This window comes from Aythya ferina, assembly GCF_964211825.1.
Source record: "Aythya ferina genome assembly, chromosome: 26".
Lineage (NCBI taxonomy): Eukaryota > Metazoa > Chordata > Aves > Anseriformes > Anatidae > Aythya > Aythya ferina.
The window spans coordinates 969,581-989,543 of NC_140324.1; the positions used below are offsets into that span (position 1 = coordinate 969,581).

The 19,963-nt window shown below is 56.1% G+C and overlaps 2 protein-coding genes and 1 long non-coding RNA gene across 7 annotated transcripts; 2 read left to right on the forward strand and 1 right to left on the reverse strand.

Moving 5' to 3' along the window:
• The first annotated feature begins 925 nt into the window (after positions 1 to 925).
• Positions 926 to 8,842, forward strand: LOC311423959 (acidic leucine-rich nuclear phosphoprotein 32 family member B). Of its 3 annotated transcripts, none has more exons than XM_084498619.1 (7): positions 926 to 1,131; positions 4,272 to 4,421; positions 4,880 to 5,002; positions 6,120 to 6,318; positions 6,653 to 6,774; positions 7,240 to 7,294; positions 8,153 to 8,842. In XM_084498619.1, the coding sequence occupies exons 1-7, from the start codon at positions 1,078 to 1,080 to the stop codon at positions 8,239 to 8,241; spliced, it is 792 nt and encodes a 263-aa protein (XP_084354745.1). In that variant the 5' UTR covers positions 926 to 1,077; the 3' UTR covers positions 8,242 to 8,842. The 3 variants fall into 3 exon arrangements, with proteins under 3 accessions (XP_084354745.1, XP_084354746.1, XP_084354747.1); XM_084498620.1 differs by having other exon boundaries at positions 927 to 1,131; positions 6,656 to 6,774; XM_084498621.1 differs by lacking the exon at positions 926 to 1,131 and adding an exon at positions 4,111 to 4,137.
• A 1,209-nt stretch (positions 8,843 to 10,051) lies between these two features.
• On the forward strand, positions 10,052 to 17,548 carry LOC311423960. Its single transcript, XR_014685951.1, has 2 exons — positions 10,052 to 10,451; positions 17,199 to 17,548. It is a non-coding gene; the product is annotated as an uncharacterized lncRNA (long non-coding RNA).
• ZNF414 (zinc finger protein 414) lies at positions 11,952 to 18,325 on the reverse strand. Of its 3 annotated transcripts, XM_084498616.1 has the most exons (9): positions 18,219 to 18,325; positions 15,885 to 16,018; positions 15,278 to 15,379; positions 15,091 to 15,198; positions 14,715 to 14,820; positions 13,881 to 14,410; positions 13,401 to 13,451; positions 12,661 to 12,819; positions 11,952 to 12,353 (listed from the first exon to the last, which is right to left on the reverse strand). In XM_084498616.1, exons 2-9 carry the CDS (start codon positions 15,952 to 15,954, stop codon positions 12,277 to 12,279), a joined length of 1,203 nt encoding a protein of 400 aa, XP_084354742.1. In that variant the 5' UTR covers positions 15,955 to 16,018; positions 18,219 to 18,325; the 3' UTR covers positions 11,952 to 12,276. The 3 variants fall into 3 exon arrangements, with proteins under 3 accessions (XP_084354742.1, XP_084354743.1, XP_084354744.1); XM_084498617.1 differs by lacking the exon at positions 13,401 to 13,451; XM_084498618.1 differs by lacking the exon at positions 12,661 to 12,819.
• Positions 18,326 to 19,963: the final 1,638 nt, after the last annotated feature.

Below are 19,963 nucleotides of genomic sequence, written 5' to 3' on the forward strand. Positions count from 1 at the left end.
AACATGGCCACTTCCTTCTGCTACTCCTAATAAAACATGGTTCATGTTAGAGCCAACTGGCAGAAACGAACAGGAACGCACCAGAAAGCCATTTCCTCACATAGGAGGAGAGCCGGTGGCCCGCTGCCAAAGGGGACAATGAGGGACTCTAGGGCTAGTCCTGCAAGCCCTCGTGTTCCTGTTTACATGGAGCCCGGATAGTCGATCAGAGAGTTTTCCCTGCATATTTTTAAGGTAATGTTTAACAAAGTCACCCACAGCAGTGCCACATCCCAGAGGGATCTGCAGGCAGAGGCTGCGTGTGTGGCAGGCGCAGAGGGCAGTGCTGTGTCCAGGCCAGACATCGCAATCACTGGGACCCCGACTTGTCCCTGAGGCCCTGCTGGTGGTCCCTGGGGGCGGTGGCCAGAGCTGGGAGGTGAAACACCGTGGTGACCCTGTTGGCAACAGAGCGGTCCTGTGGTGACCTTGTGCTGGTTTGAACAGGGCTGGGGCAGAGCCCCACAGGGCCTCATGCACCCTGTGACCAATGCCAGCGGGACCGCCTGAGCTCTCTCGGTCAGACACAACCAGAAACAGCACGGGCGGGTGCCACAGGCCTGGAGGTCAACCCCCTACCCCCAGACACCATGCCTGAAGGACGGGGACAGACCCCGTCCAGCCTTCAAGCCCCGCGGGCCCCTCTCAGCATCCCCGTAACAGGATGGATCCACGAGTGCTGCGTGCGTGTCGCGGCGAGCCGAGATACGGGGACGGGGACGGGGGGGTGAAGGACGAGCCGCCCCCCATCGAACCCCGCTCCCCCCACCCCGATTGGCCGGGGGCCGCCCCCCCCCGAGCCCCCCTGGCCCCGAGGCGGCCGGGGCCGGGCAGGGGGCGCTGCCGTGCGGCGGGGCCGGGGGCTGCGCGGTGCGGTGCGGAGCGGGGCCGCCAGGGGGCGCGGCGCGGGGCCGCCTTTGTTGCCGTTGGCGCCTTCCTCTATATAAGCGGCGGCTGTGCGCGGGCTCGGCTCGGCTCGGTTCGGCTCGGTGCGGGGGTTTTGCGGCTCGGCTCGGCCCGGCACGGTACGGCGGGAGGATGGAGATGAAGAAGCGGCTCACGCTGGAGCTGCGCAACAAGAAGCCGGGCGAGGTACTGCGGCCGCATGGCGGGGAAGGGAGAGGGGAAAGGGACAGGCGCTGGGGCCCGGCCCGGCTCGGCCCCGCTCGGCTCGGCCTGGGGACCGCGCACCGCTGGGGGCGGCGGCGGGGGAGAAGCGGCGGCTGCGGAAGGCCGGAGCGGGGCCCGGGCTGCGCTACCCCGAGCCCCGGGGCCGCCGCTGTGCCCGTGCCCGGCGGCTCGCCCGGCATGGCTGCGGGCGGCGCCAGGCTGAGATGGCTCCCGCCGCTCCGGGGCCGCCTAACATGGCCGGAGCGGCCCCGCGCACGCGGCTCGGCCATGTTAGGGGCGGCCCCGGGGCGCCGCCGGCCCCCTCCGCCCTTCCCGCCGCCCGCGGGCGCCATGGAGGGGCCTGGGCGGGCCGCGGGGGCCCGGGGCGAGGCCTCCGGGCTGAAGGGGGGGGAAGAGGGGGCTGCTGGTGGGTGCTTCCCCGGGCTCTCGGCCGCGCGGGGTGCCCGCAGCAGGCTGGATCGCCTCCGTGTGTGTGTGTGTGCGCCTCCGGGCTCGCCCCACGTTCTCCGAGCATGGCCATGCGCTGCTCCTCCGCCAGAGCCTCCTCCAGCTCCGGCCTGCGGTGCTGCCGAGCTCCCGCTGCGGGCTGGGGGACGGGGGAAGGCGCCGTGCCATCTCCTGGGGCTCTTCTGGCTAACGTGAGGGACGTGGGGTGCTTCCAGCCCCCGGGGTGCCGCTTCCAGGACAGCACAACGCTGCAAAGGAGCAGCGCGGGCTGTGCTTTCCCCACCGCTGGTGATTCACGGCTCCTTTGCTCCTGCGCAGAAGCAGCCAGGACTGCGTGGGCTCACTGCACGAGCCCTGCACGGGGTGTCCTGGTAGAGGAGAGAACGTGGCTGTTGACATCAGGGGTGGAAATTCCCGTGCTTGGACCATATGCGTGTGAGTGGAGTTTCTGAAGGTTGCCGGTCAGCTTCTCAGAGGGGAGGAAATTTGGTGCCACGGCAGGGATGTGAGGAATCATAGAGGTGCTGTGCTAAATCCGCCTAACCTTAAAAAAAAAAAAAAAAAAAAGAGAAAAGGTGATAGCTGAGCTGCATTCAATCACTTTGCTGCTCAGTTTCCTTTGCTGTACTTCTCCAATGCCTCCTTGGCTGAACTTTCTGCTTCCCAGTGCCTGCCTGTGGCTAGTATGTCCTTTGCACAGCAGAGGAATGATGTCCCCTCATCTGGTGGGGCCAGTTAATCTGCCTTGCTGCTGGAGTGATTAGATCGAGCTGTACACAGTGGTCAGCTGAGGCTTGAGGGTTGGGTTTTTGCAGCTTTCCAAAGCATTTGTGTTGTCCTTTCAGCCTCTGCTTCTGGGAGCTGGCTCACTGCCACTGTGCTCAGTGGATAGTGCTTCAGAAACAAGGCCTGCCCTTATCTGAGGCCAGCCTTGTGGCCCCACTGGCATCCTTATAGCAAGATAGCTGTGGCTGTCACCTTGTTTTTGTGACAGATCGGTACGTCTCTGCAGCATGCTGCCATGGGCAGCTTAAAATCAAGCTGGAGCATAAGTTAAAAAAGGCTGTAAATGGAGGTTGTGGTAGAGGTTAAAGCCTTCACAGATGGTAAAGGAACTTGCAGAACAAGAATGGTTTGAGGAGTAGAAGTGTCCCTTCGAGGCTTCCAGCTGCAGGTTTCCTCTTGTTTGACACCAGGAATTTGAGTGAGTGGCATGCTGGGGAAACAAGCAGGCTCAGAGTGTGCGTGCCCTGCAGCCGAGGCTGGTATGAGCCAGTACTGCCACTGGAATAAGCAGTCCTGGCTGATCAGTCCTGTTCTGCTGTTGCACTGCCAGCTGCAGCATTTGTTCTGCCATTCAGGGCAAGGCGCTAGTCCAAGTTAAAGATAGTCTCTTCACAGCTAGGTTGGTTCTTAACTTAGTAATGTTCACTCTCACCTCTGTGGCTGCACCAATGAAGCAGCATCTGTGAAGTGCTGGCTTTGGTCCCCTTTATGTTGGGGGGACTGAGTCTTAGTTTAATCAGAGACTTCTGTCTGAGGAGCAAAATGAGTTCAACTGCAGAACTCCCAGTTGAGCTTGTTTGCTGCTGAGCTTAGAGCCCTGACCAGTACAGCCACTTCTGGAGTGTGTTAACTCATTCTGAGCTTTCAGGGCTGCCCTGGCAACTTCACAGCACAAGAAAGTCTGCTTCTAGTAGGGCAAAGTGAATTTCAAATGACTTCTGGCTGATGTGAGCAGGAGAGTTAAAATTGGAGAGCTGCAGAGGAGGAATTTGGAGAGCATCATGAGCTTTCTGGCCAAGACTAATTTTTGCAATGTGCTGTGAAGAATGTGTGGGGTAAAAGCAAGTTTTGGGAATGGCCCATGAGAACTGGAGCTGGAGCATTCTGTGCTTCAGGGAGAGAGGAGGGTGCCAGGTATGCCTGCCCTTTGGGTGCGTGGGGGGGGGGAACAGATCACTGCTGTGCTTTATGGTTGTAAGGGATTCAGCACAAGGGATTTTGTGCTGAATTACCAGGAATAGATTACCTCTGTGTGTGTAGTTTGTGCTTGGCAAAATATCATACGCCATCAGTGCCCCCCTCATGAAGGGCCTGGAGGTTTTGGAGAGTAGAGCTTTTGCTCTGTGCTGAGACTTCTACTAGGAATATATGCTTTCAGTGAAACAAACCCTCTGGGGGCAGGTTTTCCAGTGCCCAAAGCAGATCTAGTGTTGTGGGGGGAGCTGAAGAGGACAGAACCAGGTGATGTTTGGCCTATGGTTAGTTCAGCCTAAAGTGCCACTCTGGAAGCTTTTTGAGGCCTTGTGTGTGAGATGCTTTGCAGTTTCATGGTTCAGCCTGTGAAGGTTTCCTAGTAGAGAAGGCAGACCTTGGCTGGAATCATATGATGTGGTACAGTGGTAGCATGCTGCACAGCTTGTGCTTAGAGGGTAAAATCCTTGCCACAGTTACAGATGCTGACTTTGTGCGCTTACAAGAATTATTTGGCTTTTAAGACCTTGGATGCTCCTTAAGGTGAGTAGGGGGGACCTTCAGATGTGCATGCTGCTGTGAAATGTCAGTCACTCTGCCTAATGTCAGCTTCGTAGACTTTAGGTGAGGTTTGACTTGGGAATGCAGTGACAGCTTCTGAGTGTTTCTGTTGGTAGGTGAAGGAGCTGGTTCTTGATAACTGCCGCTCGGATGATGGGAAGATCGTTGGTCTCTCTTCAGATTTTGAGAACCTGGAGTTCCTCAGCATGATAAACATCAACTTGCTGTCTGTCTCCAACCTACCCAAGCTTAACAAACTCCGGAAGGTGAGCCAAACCTGTGGTCCTATCTCTCAGTAGTCCTTGTTCTGAGACCTTGCTGCCCTGGTGAGAACTTCTTTCCCTGCATCAGCCAGGAAAAGACCATTTGATTCTGCTCTTTCCTTTGAGGCCTGTAAGCTGTGTGAGAGGTTGTTTTCTAATATTTGAGAGTATTTTTGAGCTCATATTTTTAACATCATTTTTCTCTTGCTTTTGGTATGTGGCTGTTAAACTTCAGTAACATATTTCAGGTTTTAGAAATTGCAGTTAGATAGCAAGATATGTAATCCTGCAGTACACAAGTGGCTGGGAGTGCTATGTTAGCTTGCAGAAAAAGGGTCTCAAAACTGGAACTGCTTCTCTAATGAACAGGGTTCTGTTGTAGTCTGGTTGTCAGGGAATTTTATTCTATGTGTCAGAAGATGAAAAACACTTTGTGACCATATGATGCTTCCTTCTGGCAGCTGGAGCTGAGTGATAACCGGATTTCTGGTGGCCTTGAAGTTCTAGCAGAGAGAACTCCTAACCTGACACACTTGAATCTAAGCGGCAACAAGATCAAAGACATCAATACTCTGGAGCCCTTGGTGAGTGAAAGGCTGTGCTGGGATCTAAGGGATGACATTTCCTTTGGGGAGCATGTCTGTGCAGCAGAAGTCCAACATCTTGGTAACTGTTCCAACAGCACTTCGTGGTTCTGATGGGAACAGATGAGTGGGTCCAATTTGAGGCTGGGCTAATAGTTAATGGCTCCACTGTCTGGAAAACCAGCAGCCAGTTGCTAAAAGAAGCATGAAATTGGGCTGGATGAGTAAAACTGTGGATGCAGTGCTCAGTGTCCATCTGAGAAAGAAAGGACCGTTAATGGGTCGGATGCAGTTTGAGGTAGGTGGCACCTGGGGTGTCATGGAGATGAGTTGCTTGGACACCAGCGAGGGTTTCCATTGCATCAGTCCAAAGATGCTGTCCTGCTGGGCTGTGACCCTTGCACTCAGGGTGCTGTCACAGCTTGAATTGCAAGGTGTTCCTGTTATAAATGCAGGAAATGCATCCCTGGTGCATCTAAACTGCCCCAAAGGCGGCTCTTGCCTTGTCATCTAGACTCTGTAGTTTTGAAAGGCCTGATCTAGGGTCTTTGCCTCTGTAGCTATTACGTTTTGTCCCTACATCCATTCCAGAAAGAGCTTGCAACTGCTCTCCTGTACTTAGCCTGGTGCACAGTGCGATAGCCTGTTTGGAAGAGCTGCTGTGGCTGTGCTAAAAGCACATCAGGTTTAGGCTGCAGACACTGCTTTGGTCTGCTGCCTGTATTGTGCTCTCTGGTATTTTGCCTGATGTTTTGGGGCAGAATGAGTCTGGTTCAGTGATCCATCCTGCTTTGTGAGAGCTGGGCACTGTGTGCTTGTTGCCTGCTCTGTCCTAGAGGAATTAAGATTCCCATGTGGCTTCAAAGGGAGCTGTCTTCAAGGAGGGGAAGCTGTAGGACAGGAGATGGATTAAAAAGGAGTTGTATTTTATTGTGAATGTTGTCCTACACTTAGTAAAAGCAGCAACTTATCTCCACCAGAAGAGCACAAGGTGAAAAGAACGCATGCAAAGACTGCTTTGCCATAGGTATGGTTAGGAAACCAGCTGTATTCTGATGGCTGCATGATCCTCTAATACTGTTGATTTGTAAATGATCTACTGACTTGATCTTTGCAGAAAAAGTTGCCAAACCTGCATAGTCTGGACCTCTTCAACTGTGAGGTGACAATGCTCATCAACTACCGGGAGAGTGTGTTCACCCTTCTGCCCCAGCTCACCTACCTAGATGGATTTGATGCTGATGACCAGGAAGCCCCTGACTCAGACCCTGAAGCAGATGGGGATGGACTGGAAGATGAATATGAGAATGGGGAAGGTAAGGATTTTCTCTTCATGGTTTTATTTCTGGGGATCAACTCCTTTTTCCCTTCTGTGTGATTGTGTTGCTAAAAAAAAAAAAGCGATTATAACTTGCTGCTTAAGTAGTGGCTGTCTGGACAACCTGTCCCCATTCCTTCCTTCGGCAGGCAGCATGAGAAGTGAGACTTGCTGCAGGCTGACAGGGCTTGTTGCTGGCACTCCCTGTGCAAGCTTGTTTTCTGTGATTTCCGGGCTATTGCTCATGTAGTGCTGGAGTAGGAGGTGTGAGCATACTGTCTGGGAATAGCAAGTATTTTGAAACTTTAATGCTTACTTTCATCTTTTGATAGAAGGTGAGGAAGAGGAAGATGATGATGAGGAAGATGATTTGGATGAAGAAGTCATTGATGAAGAAGATGATGAAGATGATGACCTTGAAGGTGAAGAGGAGGAGGATGGAGTAGATGATGAGGTGAGACTTTTTGTTGTCAGTGTATATCCACAGCAGTGAGTTGGCATGTTCAATAGTGCATTCAACCCTTAATCTTGTGACCCATCTGACCAGGTGTCAGATGCTTCTTCATGGGCAGATCCAAGGGGTCTGTCCTGCCCTTGGCTCTGGCTATTCCCATCTGGCTACCTTTTGACTCCATCCAATGAGTTTGCCTGTTCAGTATTTGTTTACTGCTTGGATCAATACTTCTGTACTTCAAGTGATAAACTGTGACTTCAAGTGATAAAACTGTACACCCCCTTACTCCTAAGGGGTACAAGAGGCTATTGAGGAAACAGGAGCTTCTCCATGCTCAGCTTGTACCTGTCACCCTTAGGTTAGAGTAAGGCAGGAGAAGAGGTGAAGAGGAAAGGGTGGTAACAGAATTACACCTTGCTCATGGGATTGTGGCTTGTGTAACAAGGTGTCTTGTTTTGATTCCAGGAGGAAGATGAGGAGGAAGATGGTGAGGATGAAGAAGATGATGAAGCTGATGATGGTAAGTTGAATTCTAACAAACTGTTGGCAAAGCTGCCTTGACAGTCTTGCACATTCTTTGGATTCTAAGAGCTTCCCAAGCTTCTGCGCTGTGCTCTTGTTGCCTTCAGCTCTTCCTTGATAAGTGCAGTGCTCTGACTTGTGGGCACTGCTAAGCTGCTGCTTATGCCTGAGCTAACTAGAGTATAACATCTATAACCTAAGGGTCATGCGCTGCTGATGGGGAAACAAGTTTCAGTGCCTCTTAATGCTTACTGAGCTAAGTAGGTATGCCAAATAGTAGAGGTAAATTGCCTAGGGAACCAGTTCTGAATAGTTTATCCTGATAGTTCATGCAGGATTAGGGCTTCTGTCATGGAAGCTCATGTTAGCAGTCTTTGTGAGGAGATGCTCTTGAATGCTTGTGTTCCTTTCTCCTATCAGCTATGGAGAGGGTAGTAAAGCTGAACTTGATTTGAGTCCAGACTCCTTTAGTTCTAACAGGGTGTAAGCACCTAAATTAATGTTGATAGAATATAGTGGCTGGCATGACTTTAAATGACCTTGTATCAGTTTGGTTAGAAATGACCAAATTCTACAGATCCTATACTTCTGAGAGTGTTCAACAAAAAAGCCTTTTGAAGCACTTGATGGAATGTGGGATGCTTAGAGGGCATAAAAATACTTAATGTCTCATATGAGTCTGTGCTTCTTAGTAGCATGGGAAGCTGAGCAGGGTGGATCTCTGTTCTGTAATGGTGAGAGTCTAGTCTGTGCTTGTTCACTGGCAAGCTGTGGCTAATGCAGCTTGTAGCCACAGTTTGAGTGCTGTTCCACAAGACTGAACAGACAGAGCTTCATGCTTCACCTCTTTTTGCAGACCTTCCACGAGGGGAAAAGAGAAAACGAAATCTAGAGGATGAAGGAGAGGAAGATCCAGAAGATGAAGAGGATGATGAGGATGACTGATCCCAGCAAGCCAATCAGTTTTACAGACTATGACTGTGCTTGTCTTAACTTCCCCATTGTGTCTATGTGAGACTGTAAATCCCTGTCTCCCACTCCTCCCCCCTTTGTATGGCTGCAGCGTCCACAATATATTTTTTTAAGATGTAGAATACTGTAGGCATTCAGGGGAATCTTCCATACAAGGCTCTCTTTCTCACAAGTATCTCATGACCAAAGGCTTTCTCCGTTCTGTGGTTTGTGCAGCAGTTTGCAAAAAAAAAAAAAATCCTCCTAGGGTATCTTTCATGTCTGAAATCAGCCTTGCCACACAAGAGCTCCAGCTTGCCACCCTGCCTGACAGCAAAGAAGGTGTTTGCTATCTGCATGCCCTCAGACCTGCTTTCTGAAGACGCTTGAGCCATCTTGAGCAGTGGGTGCAAATCTGGTTCATCTGAATGGACTCTAAGCAAATGATCACTGAGGTCTCTCTGATCAGAAAAAAATGGTGATGTGATCTCTGGAGATGCTTGAAGATACTTTAGTGCTGGGGATGTGGGGTGCCTGGGGTCTTGGATGGGGGGGTTGACTGTTGACTGCTTACAAAGACCCTGGTACCTCTGGTGATGCACCTTGCAGTAGCCCTGTACTTGCTTTCCTGTTTTTTTTTTTTATAAACTGGAATATTTTTTTCCTGATGGCCACCTAATACCTTCCACTTGCACACCCAAGTAGGGCTGATTTGTGGCTGTGAGCCTCTGCTGTGATGAAGTTTCTCATCGCCATAGCAGCCTTTAGGAAGAGATAGGAAATAGCAGGTTTAGGGATACTGCACTTCTGTCAAACTCCATTTCGCACTGTACAGAACATGTTCAACCAGTATCACTGTGATGCACCTAACTCGGCGTTCCCCGGGAGACCGTGTTAGCCTATATATTCTCAGGGTCCTTCTGCTAGCCAGTAACAGCTCTGGACAGTTGCCTCAGCGCTAGCCTGGTGTATGCGTCGTCCTCCTTTTTCCTTTTCAGCATGAAGAGAAGTGCATTGATCAGAAGTCCAGCTCATTCCCATTCAGGCTATTTGCGTACTGCAGGAGTGCAGACAGCGCTGCGGACCGTGTCTCCCTCTGACCTGGGGTGTGTAGAGCGGGGGGGGGGGGGGCTGAAATTGGCCAGGGGTAGCTCTCCACTGCAGGGTCTTTGGCCCTTCCTTCCTCTGCCTCGAGGTGTTCAGACAGCACAGCTGATAGCTTCTGGAGAGACCTGGCCCTGTGGCCTCCAGGGATGGGAACGGGTGGGTGTTGGGTGCTGGGACAGCAGTGCTTGGGCGGGGCAGCTGCTGCTTGGAGGAGCACAGTGCTGGGGCTCCGGGGCACTGGCACTGCGTGGAGCTCCTGGTTGTTGCTTGGGCAATCTGTCAGCACCCAGCACTTGGAGGTGAGGTTCACAGCGGTTCCTTCAGGAGTGGTGTGTGTTGCAGCACATCTGAGTCTCTGTTGCTTTGTTCTGTTCTTGCTGTTGTCTCTTGCATTGTACAGTAGCTGTAACCATTTGGAGAAGAACTACTCCTGTAAAATGCAAACTGAGTAACTTATAAATGTTAAAGGAATTAAAAAAAAAAATCAGAGCAGCAGTTACTTCTAATTTTTCCCTGCATTTTTAGCAGATTGTATGGATTTTATATTAGCCTAGTAACTGTCAGGTTTTGATTGGTCAGACTAGTCCCAGAAATAATGATCTCCGGCCCTTTTGTATCTTTTGTTACAAAATTTGGATAAAACTTTTAATAAAGACTTCAGTTTTTAAAAATTCATTGCAATGAATGTTGTCTTAACTGCCCCTGCTCTATGAACAACAGAGCTGCGAGCAGCCTGTGGAAGCTCTGGGGTGGTTTTTCTTGAGCAGCTGGATCTCATCAGCAGTGGTGACTGTCCTGTTCACCCAGGCATGGCTTTTTTCTTTTTTTGCTCTGAGCCCCAGCTGAGTGGATTCTTGGTAAGTGCAGCTTGTCTGTTCTTGCTCTGCAGGGCTGTTTATGGGGTGGTGGTGGTGATATGGGGGCTTTGGGGTGGGGAATCACATTGGGGAGGGATGTGGATCAGCCTGATACAGCGGGGTGCTTGCATGAATGTGGGGGCTCTGTGGGGATGATGCAGCCTTCACTCTGTGCTGCTCCTGGAAATGGCCACAGCAAGGTTCATGGGTAGCTGCAAGAGCTGTTTCTTGGGGAACCAGGTTAGTGTGTGTCTGCTCTTCTGGTCTGTATGGAAAGTCTGCTTAAATGCTGAGAAGTCCTAGTTTTAAGACATTTTTAATATTCAATTCTGCTGGATGCTCAGCTCTGCTGAGGACAGGGCTTACAGCTCCAGGGTGGTGCAGGGTGAGGAGGAGGTGGGTGAGCAGCCCCAGCTCTGGGTTTTGGGGGGCTGCCCAAACCCTGCCCTCAAGCAGGAAGCTGCTGGAGGGTTCAGGGAGGCTGATGTGTGAGCTGTGCACAGCTCCCTGGGGGCTGGAGGTGCCTTTGCATTGCTGTGATCCTGGCCTGGCTCTGGTGAGCTGCTGCTGTGCTAGATCTGCACAGCCATGGGTTTTGCCTAGGGGTCTTTGCAAGGTTAGGGCACCCAGCACTGTGCTCTGGGGCTAGTGTGAGGAGCTACGTGGAGGAACAGTGCTCCAGCTACAGGGCTGGTTGTGCAGAGACCCCCCTTATGCTGCTGCTCAGCCTCCTCCAGAGTGGGGGCTGCCCCTTTTTACTACCAGCACAACCCCTGCTGGGGCTGCTCCCCTCTCCTCACATGCCTTTCCCTGCTCAGACAGAGGTGGGTGTGCTGGAGCTCTGTCCTGCAGGCAGACCTGTACAGGGGAAGGTGGGAGCATGCAGCCTCCCGCCCCCCCCCCCCCCCCCCCCCCCAACAGACAGGACCTGTGTAATGGGGCCAATGTGACTGGGAAAGCACAGCTCCAGCTGAGCTGCAGGAACTCCTATGTGCATCCTGCCATGGCTGCTGTGTGTGGTGGGGGGAGCCTGGAGGTCTCCTGCAGGGGGGCAAGCAGGCTGCAGCCATCACTTGCAGCAACTCCAGCCCCTTGGAGCAGAGCTCAGCGGGTGAAGGAGGGACTTGGGCCTCCTAGCAGCCCTCCCTGGGTGGGATGCATAGGAGCTGACCTAGAGGGAATGGTACAGTGCCATGGGGCTGGGCTGGATGCTCCCCCTGCTCCAGGGCTGGTGCTGGGGCACAGCACTGCTATTTTAGGCTCTTCTTCCCTGTTGTACTTCAGGCACTACACCCCTGGTACCAGCAGCCTGGGGTGGGTGCATGCATCCCCTGGGGCTGCATCCAGACAGTGCTGATGCAAGGGGCAGGGCTACCTTATTCCAGACCAAGGAAATCAAAATCCCTGTGCATCTTCCCCCTACCAGGGTGCTGCAGGGCTCCCAGCCAGGCAGAAGGGTGGGGGCTGCCCCTAGACCTGCTTTGGTGTAAACCTTCCTGGGATGGTGCTGCCTTAGGAGCCCTGTATGGTTTGGACCTGTTCACAAGGGGATACAGAGACCCCCCTGTTCCTCCATGCAAACCCACCCCTTCTCCCTTCCCCTGTCTTGGGACCCACTGAGGGAGCCCTGCCTTCTTGTTCCCCATCTGCTTGTTTTTTTTTTTTTTTTTTTGGGGACTGGCACAACTTTGCCCATTGCCCCCCACCATGTGCCCCCACAGAGGATCCCCCAGCCACTGCTCCTGTATGCTTCCCATTTATTAACTTCCAGACCTCGTTTCAGAGAAGTCCACCACCTCTAGAGCATCCACCAGGCTTCGCCTGAGCCCCTGGGGCAATGAAAAACCTTTAGGAGAGGGAGAGACACGCAGGGTCCAGGGGCTTAGCGTTTCCAAAAATAAAAGGGAGAGGGGAGTAGAAAGTCAAGAAAACAAAGGTTGTTCCCCCTCTGCCACCCCACGCTGGAGTGATGCTCCCCGTGCCCCTGTCCCAGTGCGGTGGCATGGGGTCTGCAGTGCCCTTTAACCAGCCAGGGTGGGGGGATCCCCAACAGGGGCAAGGTCCCTCAGAGCTGCGAGTACAGGGAGTTCTCCATCTCCGGCGTCAGCTTCGAGTGGAAGGAGGCGAGGCCCACCCTGAAATCTGGAAGGAGAGGGAAGAGAGCTGTCAGGGCTGGGGCCGAGCTCCTGGGATATGGCAGGAGACGTGCAGCCTCCCTGGGGCATTGCTGTGGGTCAGGGGCACACCGCACCCCTGGGTGCTGCCCACTGTGGCAGTGACATGGGGGCAGGCACTGGGGCCATTGATGCCTTCTTTCCCCCGAATTGGGGGAAAATCAGCTCAGTTCAGCATCCAGAGTGCACAGAGCTGCTCGATCCCATATAATGAGAGCATGTGGGCACTCGGGAGGGACCCCCTGCATCCTCCCTGTTCTCCCCCAAGGCCGTACCCATGTCTGCGTCCAGGCGCCCGGGTGGTGGCAGGTTCTTGCGGTGGTCCTCGATGTGCAGTGTCATCTCCTCCCGTGAGGCGGTGGAGTAGGGGCACTGCATGCAGGTGTAGCGGCCCCGCGTGTGCTCCCACACGATGCGGCTGTTGGAGGCGTGCCCTGCAAGGGTGGGCAAGGAGGGAAGCACAGCGCTCGCTGGGGAGCCCCCGGGGGTGGGAGCCCCGTGCAGAGCGGGATTTAGGAGTGGAAGCCCATGCTCCTGGCCCTGTATACACACAGGGTACCCTTTGTGCTTGGAGGGGACCCCAAGGCTGGGTGTAGAGCTGGCTGTGGGCATTGTGTGAGGCTGTGCTGCTCGGACCCCCTTTGCCTATCGCCTATGCACCTGCAGAGCAAAAGCAGGTGGTTTCCAGCTTGGCCACAGCCAGGGAAAATGGGGGTCTTTTGAGTCCAAGCAGCAGCTGCACCCCCAGTTTGTGCTGCCAATACAGCCAGGCTCAGCAGTTCCTTGGGGGGGGGTGCAGCCAGTGACCCCCCCAGTCTCCAAGCCTACCTGGGGAGCAGCTCCTCTGTGGAGGGCTCCCAAAAACAAGGGTGCCCGCCCTCCCCACTGTGCTCCGGGGAACATCACAGCCTCCAAGGGGCCTCTCCCCTCCCCTGTGCCTCCCCCTTCCTTCCCCCCCCCACCCCCTCAGTGACAGAAAGCAGCCCCCAAGCAGCCCCAGTAGTGCCAAACTAACCTGCGGTCACTCCTGAGCCAAAGCATGGGAGGAGTGGGCTGACACTCACACCTGCGGAGGGAATCGAGGGGCAAGACAAGCATTAGGTCTTCCCCTCCCTGGTGGGGGGGAAAGATGGGGGGGCAGGCCTGGCCCGGCCCCTGCCTCACACCCCAGCATGCTGGGGAGGAGCAGCAGGGCCGGGTAAATTTGGAGGTTGGTTATTTATTATTATTTTTTTGGTGGTTGCTTTCATTTTTTCCAATCAAGCATCTCTTTAGGTGGGAGAGGAGGGGAGCAGAGGTGGGATGGGGCAGGGGGTGGTTGGGGTGGGGTGAGGGGAGCCCAGAGAGGGACTGGGGCAGCCCTGGGCTGCAGTGGCTCTGGGCTGGGGAGGTGTAGGGGGGGAGGGATCCTCGCTGGCCGTCGGTGGGTCCTCATCCAGGAGCTGCTGGTCAAGGCGGGAGCAGAAGGTTTGCCCTAATGGCTGCCCGCGCTCACCTTGGCTTTTCTTCCAGATGGCGTTGGAGACGGGGGGGCCGTGGCTGGGCACGAAGGGCCGCAAACGGGGCTGCGCCGGGGGTGGAGGTAAACCATAGGGCGACGGGTGCACATAGGACAGGAACGGCACTGAGGAGGGGGGTGGCCCCGAGAACCGAGTCAAGGATGATGGCCCAAAAAGGTTGGGCTCCAGCAGTGGGAAGGGGTGGGGGGCCGGCGAGACGAGCGGCATTGCCTCCAGCGAGCTGGGCAGCTCAGGCAGGCTGGCGGGCAGTGTGGCGGGTGCTGCCGGGGCAGTGTCCGCGCCGGGAATGATGGCTTCTTTCTCTGTGTGCTGGATAATGCTCGGGAGCTTGGGCAGCCCCTCAGCTGCCTTGGCCGGGAGCTCCTTCTCCAGGGCGGAGGTAGCGGGCGGGACAGGCTTCTCGGCTTTTTGGGGTGGTGCAGGGCTGCCGGCGCGGTCAGAGCAGACGTGGAGGTGCTTGAAGAGGGAGCGGTGAGTGCGGAAGCGCAGCAAGCAGTTCTCACACCTGCAGGGTTGGCAGGCAGCATCAGTGCCAGGTCAAGTTCCCACCCACAGCCCCAGGAGCAGCATTCCCCCCGCCGCACAGCACATGAACCACTCCTGGGGGCTACCTGAAATGGGGGGTGGGGGGGGGGAGGGAAGTGAGGCAACGCTGAAAAGGGGATGTACAGGGTGCTCAGGGTTGTCTGGGTACTGCAGCGTGTCCCCAGATGGGATTTGGTGTGGGGCCATCTGCAATACCTGCGAGGGCTCTGCAGGGAGGTGGCAGAGCTGTGCAGGATGGTGATGGGGACAGGGTGGGGACTCACTTGAAGTAGCGGTTTGGCTTGTAGTGCACCTTCATGTGGGCCATGAGGTCCTGCATGCTGGGGAAGGTCTCCATGCAGCCTAGTGTGGGGCACTGGAAGGTTTTACCTGCAAAAAGAGATGAGGCAGAGTCAGCACAGCCCCAGCCGCACTGCACCCCCCTGTGGCAATGGGAGGACCCACCAACATGTCCCTGTCCCTTCCCGTGCTCTCCCCACTGCTGGCTGGGGCAATGCAGCATCTCCCAGGGGCGCAGGCACTTTGAGGGCAACTTGTGCAGTGAGCCCCAGCTTCAAACCTTGCTTTTCCCCCTCCTATCCAAACAAAGAGCACCCTGGAGCAATCACGGGGTGTCCCGGTGCCCACCATCCCCCTTACCCTCAAGGGACTGCGTTGGTCTGTAGTGGACCTTCAGGTGGTCCATCAGCTCCTGCATGCTGGGGAAGGCCAGCTTGCAGCCGTAGCTGGAGCAGGCGTAGTGCTTCCCTGGAAGGAGAAGACAGCATTGGCCTTGGTCATCGCCCCCTCATCACCCGTGGCATCGCCCCCACCGTACTCAGCTCACCTGAGGCCGGTCTGCGCTTCAGCAGCCGCAGGTCCTGTGTGGGGGCTCCTCCACTCCCCACTGCTGGCATGGGGCCGCCAGGCAGAGCTGCTTCGCTGCAGCCTGTGGGGGAGAGGCTGTCAGGCAGCAGGCACGAGTGCCCTGTGCAGCCGCCATACACCCATGACCCTTGGCCCCCAGCCCTGAGCCTTGGAGCTGGGTGGGATTCAGGTGTTTTGGGGCCGTAACTGTGTGCTGAAATGCAGCTGTGTGGTTGGATCCAGGTTTCTGTTTGCAAAGGGGCCAGTTCCAGTGTCCTCATTCCTACTCTGCACAAATGGATACCTTACATGGCTTGGTCAGCTTGGGGCTTTGGGGGGGGGGTGTCTGTCTTCCTGGAGCGTGGTTCCACACAGGAGACACATTCTCAGAGTGCTCCTTGCTGGATGCTGCCTTCCTGGATCCACCCACTGGGAGCCTCTGGAGGGGAGCATGGGGCGATGGCACCCACATGGAGGCCACCAGCAGCCCCTCTAGTGTCACAGCTGGCCACCACCCCTAGGAGTTGCAGCAAATGGGACCCCCACAGCAGCCAGAGCAAAGGCCTTTCGCCTCCTGAGGGACTCACCTGCCCCCTCTCCAGCGTATTTACCCCCCAGCGAGAAGGGGGGCAGAGCCTCATCCTTCTCTGTCTTCATGGCCTGGCTGGTGGCAGGCACAAGGCCAGGGGTTCGCTGCCGATGGTGTCTTCTCTTGGTGATGCTGCACCCAATGCAAGGGACAGAGGTTAGAGCCCACCAGGGAGTGACAACAACAGCCACCACTTCCTTTTCCCCCTCGGTGCCTGTGGTGCTCCTGCCTCAAAGGGGCTTTGTGGGGAGAGAGGCTACCAACACAGCCCCTCCACAGGCGGGCAGCTGTCGAGCACTGAAGCTAGAGCCATCACCATCCCTCCCCACCTGTCACCCTTGGGTAATACCAAGCCCCTGTCTCTGCTCCCACTGCATGACCAGGAACATGGCGGCAGGGCCCAACGCCTGGCTGATGGATGCCTGGGGGCAATTCCTTCATGAACATTACAGCAGGCGGTCCCCCAAAACTAACTGGCTTGGCCTTACAGACCTGTGGCACCAGCCTTGGCCACACAAGAGCCAAACAATAGCTCTCAGCAAAAGGCATCTCATATCTCCATGACCAAGACCAGCACACCCAGATCTGTGCTGCCCTGCTCACAGCTGGATATGCCTACTAGCGTCTGCTCTTACAGGCATTTTCTCAGCTTTTCTGGAGAAAATAATCTTTAAACATATTGTTGGGGTGTTGTGGAATTGCAAGCTCTATTGGGAAGCGCATCCAAGAGGGATGGGAGGAAGGTCACAGCTAAGCTGTAACACCTAAAGATGTTGCTGGGCTTGGTGCTGGAGCCCCCGAGGAGAGCGGGATCCGTGCCCCAGAAGCTGGCAGCCCCGGTACACCACAGCTTCCCCAGAATAATTTCATTATTTCTTGAAAAATGCATTTTTTCAAGGAGCTGTATTTGAGGAGCTGCATGGAGGTGCTGAGCAAGAATGCCCTGCCTCAACAGTTTGAATGCTTTCTCCCCCAAAAGATTCTTGCTATCCTTTTTTCCCAGCAAAACAGTCTCTCCTTAATTAATTAATTAAATTAATAAAAAAGCGCAAGTTAATAAAGATTAATAAAAAAAGCAAGTTAACCCCAAACAAAGCCAAAGGCCTGGGGTGGATGGATGAATAACTGAGCAGAGAGGGATCTCCTCGACATCACACCTCTTGCAGCAGAGGTGGCTCCATGACATTGCTGCACACTTGGCCCCAGGCCCTGGATTTCGGGGAGCTGGTGGCACCTGCATCGTTTTGCTGCCATTTCTCACCTCTTATGGGATGGTGTCTGACACAACAGGGCACTTTTCGCTGTTTTGCAGCCCTGAATGCGATGCCCTGAGCCAAGCACTGCTGACCTGCTGCTGCCTCCATCCCTGATGACCCCACATGGCCACCGCAGCTGTGACCCCCCATCCCACCCCCCCCGATCCAGTGCAAACCCTGCCCTGGAAACCCAAATCCTGGAGCCACCGCAAACCCAGTGCCACTTTTCACTGGGTTTTCCTGCTGCAGGGTCAGGCCCCCCAAAGCCTGCTGGAACCCACTCCTCCCGCTCCTGTGGGACCCCAAAAAAATCCCTTGTTGGGGGCTAAGGGGGTGAGCAGGGGGTTTGTCATCTGCTTGTGCCGATTCAGTTAATAATTAATAAAGATCATCTCCCTCAAGTGAACAAGAGGGTTTATGCATATTGGCAAGAACAGAAGAGGTTCACAAATCCACCCGGGGAGGTAAACGGGACAAATACTCCCTTCTGAGCATCTCTGCACGACGGCCAGACTTCCTACAGCAGCTCCTCGGCACGGGAGAGGAGACAAAAGGCTGGGAACAAGGGGCTCACGCGGCCACTCCGCTGGGAGATGACAGCTGAGTGAGCGCAGGGACCCCCTGGTTATGGGGGGGGGCCTCGGCTCCCCGCCCCATGGCCAAGAGCTCCCTGGTGAGCACCCCCACAGCTGGCAGCCCCCCCACGGCTAGTGGCTCCTGTCTGCAATATGCCCGTGGCTACTAGCCCCTGTGGCCGGTAGCACCCCCGCCCCCCCCCAACAATAGAGCTGTGGCCAGCAGCCCCCGCGACCAGTAGTCCCACGGGACAACGCAGCCCTAGCATCCCCACGGACTGAGCCCCCTCCCCTCCAAATCTGGTCTCCCCCCTCCTTTGGGGGAGGGCGCACGGCTTCAACCCCCCCCCCCCCCCGCTCCCCCCTCCCGGCCCTTCCTCACCTCCGAGCTCCGCGCACAGCCCCGCTGTCGCCCCCCCCGGAGCCCTGGGGTCGTATGTCCCCCCCCCCAAAAAAAAAAAAAAAAAATTAAAGCGTCACCCCCAGCAGGGCCGCACGTACCGAGGCTGCGGGGGGGCCGGAGCCGCCCGGGTCGCCCATCAGCGGCGGCGCGGCCGCGGGGCCATTTTCTGCGCGGAGCTGTCGCGAGAGCCGGGGGGGACGGGGGGGGGAGAAGGGGGAGGGGGGGGAGGAGGAGGAGGAGAAGGAGGAGGAGGAAGAGAGGCGGAAAGGGGAGAGGGGGACGCTTTGGGGGGGGGGGGGTGGCGGCCTGGACCCGCCCCGGTGTCGTCGTCGTCGTCCTCCAGATCCCGGTTCCTGAGGTGGGGGGGGGGGGGAGGGTCGTGGTTCGCGATGCTGGAGCATCCCCGGGGAGGTGGCATCCTGAACCCCCCCCCTTACAGCATCCTGAGCCTCTTGGGGAACGCTGTGACTTTTGAAGACACCCCCCCCCCCCGGTCGTCTGAGGTTTCCCTCGGAGCACCCCAGGTTCCTTGGAGCACCCCCCCGAAGCACCCCGAGCGCAACACATCACTCATGGGCCCTAAGAGCTGCCCAGGCCCCTTGGAGCATCCCAGGACCCTCACAGCCCCCCTGAGCTGCCCCCCTCCCCCAAAGCCAGCAGGAGGTGGTGGCAGCATCCCCCTTGCACAGCCCCAGCTCTTGGGGTGCTGCCCCCCCCTCCCCCCCCAGCCCCAAGGCAGGGTGCAGGAAGGAGATTCCTCCAGCAGCAGTTTCCAAAGCCATTTTTATTCAATCAGATGAAAGCAGAGGCTCTCGCTGCTCCCACCCACCTCGCCCCCAATGCCCTTCCCAAGCTCAGCAGTGCAAGGACTCTAAAACTGCACTTACAGGAAAAAAAAAAAAAAAAAAAAAAAAAAAAGAAAAATCCCCCCAAGGACCACGTAGGTTGTGAAAACCCATCATGAGGGGGCAAAGCCACGAGGCTGAGACACCCGGAGCTGCCCCGGCTCCTGTTCCTCCCCCCCCCCAGCTCCGTGTGTGCCCCCCGGCCTCCCAGCCCCACATTTCCCCTTCCCTCCCCAGGCCCAGAACGTGTCGCCACGTGAGGCTGCGCAGGACTTCATTTCCCAGCAGCCTTTGGCTTGCCGTCACCCCCACCCATAGGGTCCCCTGAGCCCTCCCCATCTGTGTGTGCCCCCCCCCGCCTCCATCTCCTGGGCAGGAGCTCTGCCCACCCGTGGTCAGCGGGAGCTGCAGGGAGGGAGGAAGAGGAGGGAGAGGCAGCGAGGCCGAGGGCTGCAGCAGGATAGCGTCACTTCCTCTGGCCATCCTGGGTGGGGGATGACATGGATTGGTGGCGGGGGCGGGGCGGGACACCGACCCCTGCTTATCTCTGCACCCAGAGCATGGTGGTGGTTCCCAGCACCACGGGGCACAGGCAAGGACGGGCCCCGATGTGTTGGTGCCGTTCGTCCCTCTCCCTGCTGCAAACCTCATGCACCCTCAGTGGGAAAAAGCCTCCATTCAAAGCCCCTCTGCCCCCAGGGCAGGGAACATCACCCCAAGGGGGTGTGCTCGGGATCACCTCAGCATGGCCATGGACAGTGGCTTTCAGCCCCAGCACCCCACGGGTGAGACCCCCCTGCTTGTGATGCTGGGGCAACTCCATGTTTGCCACAGCAGGGGACTTGGGCCCGTCTGTGCCGCCCATGGCCCCTTCAGATCAGGATCCAAATACGTGGAGCCACAGCTCAGTTCTCGCAGCAAGTCCTGTGGGAAATCAGGCGCTGCGCTGACACGCAGGTCCTGCTGCGCCCCGATTCCAGGGCTTTGTCTCCCCGCTG